This window comes from Caretta caretta, chromosome 15, assembly GCF_965140235.1.
Source record: "Caretta caretta isolate rCarCar2 chromosome 15, rCarCar1.hap1, whole genome shotgun sequence".
Taxonomy (NCBI): Eukaryota; Metazoa; Chordata; order Testudines; family Cheloniidae; genus Caretta; species Caretta caretta.
This window is the reverse complement of record NC_134220.1, coordinates 3,866,439-3,875,432: the sequence shown is the minus strand read 5'-3', so window position 1 is coordinate 3,875,432 and position 8,994 is coordinate 3,866,439. Positions and strand designations below refer to the sequence as shown.

Here is an 8,994-nt window from a genome sequence, read left to right as displayed (position 1 = left end):
TACATTGTTGATGCATATTTAGCTTGTGATCCACTATAACCCCCAGATCCTTTTCTGCAGGACTCCTTCCTAGGCAGTCATTTCCCATTTTGTATTTGTACACTTGATTATGCCTTCCTAAGTGGAGTACTTTGCATTTGTCCTTATTGATTTTCATCTATTTATTTCAGACCATTTCTCCAGTTTGTCCACATCATTTTGGATTCTAATCCTGTCCTCCAAAGTGCTTGCAGCCCCTCCCAGCTTGGCAGCGCCCTCAAACTTTATCTGTGTACTTCTCTATGCCCTTGGCCAAATCACTGATGAAGATATTGAATAGAGCCAGGCTCAGGACAGCTCCCTGTAGGACCCCACTCAATAGGCCCTTCCAGCTGAACATAAGAACATAGGAATGGCCAGACTGGGTCAGACCAAAGGTCCATCCAGCCCAGTATCCTGTCTTCCAACAGTGGCCAATGCCAGGTGCTCCAGAGGGAGTGAACCTAACAGGTAATGATCTAGTGATCTCTCTCCTGCCATCCATCTTCACCCTCTGACAAACAGAGGCTAGGGACACCATTCCTCACCCTTCCTGGCTAATAGCCATTAATGGACTTAACCTCCATGAATTTATCCAGTTCTCTTTTAAACCCTGTTATAATACTAGCCTTCACAACCTCCTCAGGCAAGTTTATTGTGAACCATTGACAACTATTCTCCGAGTATGGTTTTCCAACAAGTTTTGCACCAACCTTGTAGTTGGTTCGTCTAGGCTCTAGTTCCCCAGTTTGCTTATGAGAAGGTCATGGGAGACAGTATCAAAAGCCATACTTATCTACCAGTGGGGGCATCACCACCATGGTAGCTGAGCCTCTTATCTTCACCACCCTGCTGGGAGGCAGGGCAGTGTAAAGGCTGCTATCTTGACCAACAGCCACAGTTGAACCAGGGACCTCGTGAGCTGAAAGTCTCAGAGCCAGGCTCTGGCATCAGACTCCCATCCCCTGTGGTCCGGGCACAGAGGGGAACACACAACACACATGCGTCCCTGGGGAAAGCAGCAGCATCCCCATCTGACAGCTACACCCACGGGGAGTTTAAGTGCCTTTCAGGGAGACAGTGCTGTCCAGTGAGTGCGGTACTAGGCTGAGACAGAGGAGATGTGGGTTCTATTGACCAGGTCTGCCACTGATTTGCTGGTGAACTTGGACAAGTCACTGCCCCACACTTTGCCTCAGTTTCCCCATCTGTGAAGTGGAGGTAATGCTACTGACTGCCCTTTGTAGAATGTTTTGAGCCCCAGTGTTGAAAGGGGCTATAGAAGAGCATGGTGGTGGCATTATTCCAAAGGGGATACGTTGAAAGTTTTGGACAAAAACAAGAATTGAGCCCAGATCCCCTGACTTCCAGGGTTTGGGACACAGGTCTCTGCATCCAAGCGGTGAGCTCTGAGAGTGCATTACAGGATGAGCAGGGAGGGGGTGCACTTTGGTAAAGCCAGACAGCATGGGGATCAATGGGGCTGTGGGTGTGTACTGGTAGTGACAGCAGGGGTGCTCTGACTGGGACACCTCATTCATGATTGACAATGTCCTTTAAAAGGGAAACATAAGCTGCCCCCCTGTTGGCCATAGGGTGGGGAGGGAGCCCCAGCAGGGCTCACAGAGGGTTTCACACTCCCACTTCTCTGGGTATTGCTCACGCCTGCGTGCACCTGCCTGCCCAGGGGAGAGACAGCGCCGAACACTGAGCAGCCAGTCCAGTTGTTCTCTGGCAGGGGCAAAATCCCGCTTTGCGCCACTCTGGCTCCTGTGGAGATGGGCCACTCTTCGCTCCCACCTGGGATTCTTCCTCCTGTGTCTCTGCCCCACAGGGATTCCCTCAGTCTCTCCCCCTGTGGGAAGTTCCACCCCTCTATCCTCTCCCATGGGAACCCCCCCTTCAGTTCCTCCCCTGGGGATTTCCCACTCCCTTTGCTAACTCTCCCCACCTCGGGATTTCCCACCTGTGACGTTGCATTCCATGTGTTTTATGAAAATATGTTTAGAAGTGTGAATTATATTCACACTTATAAACATTTTCATAAAACATATGGAGTGCAACATCACACCACCCCAGGGGGATTCTGGCTCCTGAGCAGGGGGTTGGACTAGATGACCTCCTGAGGTCCCTTCCAACCCTTATAGTCTATGATTCTTGGTGTGGGGTAGGAGCCACGTCCTTGAGTAGTGGGCTCGGTGGCAGTGTCAGGGGAAAGCAGCCAAACCCCTAAACCCAGGCTGGCATGTGGTGACAGCTTGGAAGCATAGGGGCAAGGAGGAGGATTGTGGCTTGTGCCCCACCTGGCATGGGTCATCTCCTCCATGGCTCCTGCCGGCTCCCTTGAACTAGCTGCAGGCCAGGCAGCTTTGAGGGTGGTAGAGGGAGCTGTGAGCCAGAGGGAAGGCCTGGGGGTGGAGCTGGGCCCCAAGCTAAATGCTTGATGCCAATGGCCTGGAGCGCTAGCTCTTGCTTTAGGAACGTGGGGCTGGGGTTCAAACTCTGAGCCAGCTCCCGTGAGAGCTACTTCAGTAGTGTTGCCAGCCCTCCAGGCTTGTCTTGGAGTCTCCAGGAATTAAAGATTCTGTCACGTGATGAAACCTCCAGGAATATGGCCAACCCGAGCTGGAAACCTTCTATACGCCTCAGCTGTAATTCCTTTCTCCCTCATCCAAAGGGCAGCACAGCTGGCTGGTCTGGGGGTGTCCTCCTCTCTTCTCAGGATGAGGCCAGTGTTTGGGGGCATGGGGGTAACAGCTTGGCTCAGTGCACAGGGGTGGATCACCTGGAAGGGTTTACCAGCATGGATCAGAGTCAGCAGAGAAAAGAAAGGACTCAGGAACAGGGCAGGTTTGAGGAAACCTGTTTATTGATCCTATTAGATCATCATTATCATGTATTTACATAGCAAAGTGCCCTAGTGTGCAATACAATCACAGACTGAGTCCTCCAGTCACAGTTCAGAACACACAAATACTATCTTGTCACAAAAAAGACCGAAATCCTGACTGCCAATTGCAGAGTCTAATCAGGCCGGTTCCTTTGTTTCTTCACAGGCCACTACCCCCAGTGGTCATTACAGCCTTAGCCCCACCCCACAGCAAAATTATTCACTCAAGCCCCACCCCCAATGTGACATCCCAGGAAGCAGCTGCACATCCCCTGAAGAGGCAGGGCAGGTGGTTGTCCTGGATCTTCTTGTGATGTTGGCATCCAAGCTTCACACCTGAATTCAACTGGTGACAAAGGGAGTGGCCAGCGCACTCTTCCGCTAGGGTTAGCGTCTGCTGAATCCACACCCTCACCCACAGCACTGCCAGGGAACCAGAGCAAACACCTGTCGCAAGGAAACAACTCGCTAGACACATGGCACCACAGACCTGGGGGAGGGGGGTGTCATTCACATGTAGGAGCTAACTGAGCAAACCTCCTGCAGGAGAGATTTCCACCATGTTGTAAGGAGCCCCACTGTGCCCCCTGGAAGGAACGGAGTCGCTCTGCACGGCCCAGGTCAGTCACGTAGCCTGGCACAGCGGGACCATGCTGCACTGGAACAGGATTCATGGAGGGATGAGGAGCTGGAGAGAGCAGCACCAGGTTGAGCACATGCACAATGGGGTGCGAATGCTGTGGGCAACCCAGCGTCAACGTGATGCTCACTCTCCCTGGGACCCTCTCCCAGTCTTCTGCATCACCCCCCACCCCAGCCAGTGCTGGAGCCAGTCACAGCTTCACATCCGAGAGTCCAAAGCTAGCATACGATGTTTGGGACACTAAGGTCTATCTAGGAAAAGAGGACGGGAGCAGGAAAGTCAGGAAGGCTGGACCCTGGGGCTCAGCCCCCCCCGCAGACGCAGGTGCAGGAAGATGGTGCAGTGGGGGGCGATGTTGTAGTCTCCCAGCTTGTGGCCGTCCTCGAGCGGTTTCCCCTCAAAGCTGAGCCAAAACTGCTCCTGCTGGATGTTCTCCTGCTGCTGGACCCGCCCCTTGAACTGGGTGACCCCGTCGGAGGAGAGGACAGTGTAGGTGCTGGTCCTGCCCTTGTCATTCTTCACGAAGAGGGTGATGGGCTCCTCGTTCTTTACGATCAACAGGACGATGTCTCCGGGCTTGAGCTGGTAGTCGGAGAGCCGGGAGCCATCACGCAGCTCCACATAGGCCCCGTTCTGGTAGGCCAACTTCTGCTGGTACGGGGACACCCCCGTCTTCTTGGCAATCTGGGCCTTGAAAGCCCAGACGGTCATAGTGCTGGTGACCTCCAAGCTGTGCATCTCGCCGGTCAGCAGCTTCACGCTGAGCCACAGGGCCTGGGGAGGAGAGGGCCCAGAGTGGTCAGAACCGAGGGGGAGCCCAGACGTCCATCCCACAGGGATTCAGACCCCCGAGAGGGAAGCAGGTTGGGGCTTGTTACCTTCTCCATATCCTGTCAAACCCCTATACACCCTTCCAGTGCCTGGCACCTGGTGCAGTCATTACCCCAGTACAACATGCAGGGAAATGCATCCCAGTCAGCACGGTGATGATCACACCAGCATCCGTGCCAGCACAGGAGGGCTCAGGCCTGCTGGGCTCAGTGAACACTCACCAGATCCCTTTTCATGGCATTAACAGGGGCCCAAACCCAGCACCCCCAAAAGGGCAGTCAAGGGATGAGGCTGCTCACTGGGCTGGCTGGTCTGCCCCCCTCGGAGCCGGGTCCTGGCTAGGGTGCACTAGCCAGCGCTCAGAGGCTGTCCCAGGGGCAAGGGGTGCTCAGGGCAGATGGGCTCAGGCTGCTATGCTCCCGCCCCGGTCAGGGGGCTCCCCAAGGGCTGTCGGGTCACTAACAAAGGGGCAGCTTAGCGGAGACCAGGGGCTGCGAGGGGGGCGGTAAATACAGGCGGCAGCTGCCTTTCCTGTGCCCAGGGACCTTGAGAAGTGCCGATCGGTCCCTGCCCTGCTACCGGCTCGGCGCGGGGCATGCAGCCGGCAGCAGGGGCGGGGGGCATGCTACCGCGCTCGGGGTCCCCCCAAAACACGCACCCGGGCCGGAGGGGGTGGGGCTCCAGCGGACAGGAGACCCCGGGGGGCTCCGGTCCCGAGCTGCCGCGCTGCCCTCCCCCGGAGCCAGGAACGTGCAGAGCGACCCCCGAGCTCCTCCCTGCGGGCCCCGGCCCCGGCCCCGGCCCGAGCCTCACCATGTCCGCAGCCTGCCGGGGTCTCCCTGGTTCCGCAGCGTCCCGAGTTCCAGCCCGATCAGCTCTGCCCGGCTCCGCCGCCGGCTCCTCCTTTATAGCCCGGCCGCCGCCCGCGCGTCACCCGGGGACCGCACGGAGAATCAAAACTAGCCTCGGCCGCTGGGTTTCGGTTTCCTTCCCCCGCCCCCCGCTCCTGCGCCGCGGAGAAACGAAACTGGGAAGCGATGGGGGAAGGGACCCGGACTCATGGGGATTCCCCTGGGGAAGCGAACCCAGACCCTGGCGGTCACAGGGGGGCCAGGGACCCGGACCCGGCATTGGGCCAGGGCCATACACTGAGCCCTTTGGGATGTGATCCGGGTCTGGATCCAAATGTAGGGGCTGGATGCATCTCGACTTCAGAAAATAAAATAACTCCGGGACTCAAATTGTGCTCCCCTTGGCCCCCATGCACCCCCAGCTCGCAGCCACTGGGCCTCTCCGGGTGTCCGCAGGAGGAGTTGGCTCAGTGTTTAATCAACCATAACGATGTTATAAATGCTAACAGGGGAAAAGACCTGGGGGTGTTTTGTTTTAACGCAGTGGCGCATTAACCTGTGGAATTCCCTGCCACAAGACAGCAGTGAGCTGGCAGCACAGCCAGGGTCAGGAGGGGCTCAGACAGTTCCAGGGATGATGTGGGGAGCTGTGTGGGTCAGGAAGCAGAGCAGGTTAGGAGGCAGTGTAGGGAGCAGTGAGCCAGGGAGCAGTGCGTGTAGCGGGGTGGTGTGGGTCAGGGAGGGCGTGTGCCGGGGGCCATGTGGGGAGCAGTGAGGGGCAGGAATCAGCGTGAGCCATGGGGCAGTGTGGGTCAGGGAGTGGTGCGTGTCAGGTGGAGGTGTGGGAAGCAGTGTGGGTCAGGGAGCAGTGTGAGCCATGGGGCCGAGGAGAGTTGGGCTGGGAGTGCCACCATTTTCCCTGGGCCGCTCCCACCTTCTGCCCAGCTTGTTGACATCTGTCCCCAGACCTCTGGATGCTGCTCCCCCCACCTGGGATCTTTGGTTCCTCACCACTTCTCTGGCAGTGACAGCCATCCCTATCTGCGGCTCCCAGCCTAGCTTGCAGCACCTGGGCTGCGATGAATAACTCCCCTAGCTCCTGCCTGCAACTAGTCAGTCCTTCCCTTCTCCGAGCAGGAGCTTCCCTCAGCCCTGCCACGGAGCCGGCCTCTTTGGCTTTGGACAGCCAGCCCAAATCGCCTTTGTGACGAAGTGGGACTGTTCTTAATGTTTCCTCTGAATAGTTGGGGGGGTGCCTCAGTTTCCCCTAGGCAGTTCTTAAGTATCTAGGGGGTGGAGTAAGGGTGTATGATCATTGCAGAGCCCTAGAGGGTCTGGACACAGAGAATGGCCAACACCCTGTTTCCTGGCAACTGATGGCCTGGGCCCTTCCCCCCCTGCAAGGTGAGAGCTGAAGGGTTGGAGAACAAAGGAATCAGGTGACCACCTGGCCCGGGAAAGGAACAAAGCCCAGAGGAGGAGGGGCTGGAGGGGGTTTTCAGTTTGGGGCTGGCTGGGACATGGAGTGAAGTGCAGACGTGGTTGTCTGGCTCACTGCCCCCCAGAATGGACCCAGCTGAGGGGTCCTGTTCTCTGCACCTGCAAGCTCTGTTTTAGACCATGTTCCTGTCGTCTAATAAACCTTCTGTTTTACTGGCTGGCTGAGAGTCACGTCTGACTGCGGAGTTGGGGTGCAGGACCCTCTGGCTCCCCCCAGGAGCCCCGCCTGAGCGGACTCGCTGGGGGAAGCGCACGGAGGGGCAGAGGAGGCTGAATGCTCCGAGGTCAGACCCAGGAAGGTGGAAGCTGTGTGAGCTGCGTGTCCTGAAGACAGGCTGCTCACAGAAAGGCGACTGCCCCAGAGTCCTGACTGGCTTCATGGGGAGCAGTTCCAGAGCATCGCCCAGGGACTCCGTGACAACTGGTGGCAGCGGTGGGATGTACTGCACCCCGTGGATGGCACTTCCTGCAGTAAGTGACTGGGGAGCAGTAACACGAAGGGGGATTGCCGAGGACCAGGCCTGCTGAAGGCTCAGAGAGGAGCGGTTTCGGGGGGCGGTTAACCTCTGGGAGTGTGTGACCAGCGAGAAGGACTGTGCAGTAACAGGGTTCCCCTGGGGATTGCAGCGAGCAGTCCAAGGGGCGGAGGAGTCTGCAGCTCGACCCTGGCAAAGAGGTGGTGACCTCGAGAAGGGCTGGCACACTAGGGGTTCTCCCTGGAAACCGTGGGGAGCTGAGAACACACGGGCCTGTGAGTCCACAACAACTTGGGAGGAGCGGAGTGACGGCCTGTCACTGTCTCCTTAAGAAGGACATTGTAACCCTGTGCAAACAGAGAGGGTTGAGCTTGGAAAGTTCACCAAAGCAGAGTTAATCGTGCAGCTGGAGGAGGATGACCGCTCTAAGGAACAGATTCCTGACCCCAACTGGGGCTGTAGCAGGATCTGGGAGCAGCTGGAGCGGGAGCCAGGCATCGCCAAGACTCCTGTCCCCGACCAGACGGGGGTCTTCACGATCGGGTTCCCCATCGGGGGATCGAGACGGACGGGATTGGAGCTGAGTCTGAGAGAGCAAGAGGACCGTGGGAGACAGCGAGAGCCCGAGAAAGAGCTGCAGAAGCAGCAGCATGAACTGGCGGTGGTGGGGCGGAGAGGCCTAGGGGACCTCCCCGGGGTGAGTGGGGATAGATCCCGGGGGGCCAGTTCCGCAGGGAACCTCGAGACTAAATTGCTGCCCCTGGTTAAGGAGGGGGGGATGTGGATGCCCACCTCACTGCCTTTGAGCAGGCTGGAGATCTGAACCAGGGGGACCCTGCGGAAAAGCCCCGGTGTCTAGCTCCCTTGCTAGGTCCCAAGGCCATAGACTCCGTCGGCCAGATAGTTGGGGATGTGGACAGGCTCCCACTCCTGACCCCAACCTATATGTCTGTGTGGAGTTTCCTGGGACCAGGCCCCTCGGACCTCCAGTGGGAGCAGAAGGTGATGGTCAATGGGGAGACATTCTTGGGGTGGCCAAAGGGCATGGGCTGCATAAACCTTCCCACATGCGGCCTGCGAGTGCTATCGAACACCCCTGACCTAAGGGAGGGTGTGAAACTGGAAGGGCCTGGTGTAACTCCTACCAAGGAATGGGAGAGATGCTGGGGCATCCATGGGAACGTTGGTGGCTTCGAACTTCCCCAGGTCACTGGCTAAAGTGACCCCGCTCAGTTCGATCTCGAAGGGGGGAGAGATGTGACGAAGTGGGACTGTTCTTAATGTTTCCTCTGAATAGTTGGGGGGGTGCCTCAGTTTCCCCTAGGCAGTTCTTAAGTATCTAGGGGGTGGAGTAAGGGTGTATGTGTGACGAAGTGGGACTGTTCTTAATGTTTCCTCTGAATAGTGTGGGGGTGCCTCAGTTTCCCCTAGGCAGTTCTTAAGTATCTAGGGGGTGGAGTAAGGGTGTCTGATCATTGCAGAGCCCTAGAGGGCAGGTGTGTGAAGGGGTCTGGACACAGAGAATGGCCGACACCCTGTTTCCTGGCAACTGATGGCCTGGGCCCTTCCCCCCCTGCAAGGTGAGAGCTGAAGGGTTGGAGAACAAAGGAATCAGGTGACCTTGTGGCCCGGGAAAGGAACAAAGCCCAGAGGAGGAGGGGCTGGAGGGGTTTTCAGTTTGGGGCTGGCTGGGACATGGAGTGAAGTGCAGACGTGGTTGTCTGGCTCACTGCCCCCCAGAATGGACCCAGCTGAGGGGTCCCGTTCTCTGCACCTGCAAGCTCT

General features: G+C 57.5%; 1 protein-coding gene across 1 annotated transcript; it reads right to left on the bottom strand.

Annotated features, from left to right (window-relative positions):
• Positions 1–2,865: 2,865 nt before the first annotated feature.
• Positions 2,866–5,373, bottom strand: ISG15 (ISG15 ubiquitin like modifier). Its single transcript, XM_048822027.2, has 2 exons — positions 5,196–5,373; positions 2,866–4,325 (listed from the first exon to the last, which is right to left on the bottom strand). Exons 1-2 carry the CDS (start codon positions 5,196–5,198, stop codon positions 3,831–3,833), a joined length of 498 nt encoding a protein of 165 aa, XP_048677984.1. The 5' UTR covers positions 5,199–5,373; the 3' UTR covers positions 2,866–3,830.
• Positions 5,374–8,994: the final 3,621 nt, after the last annotated feature.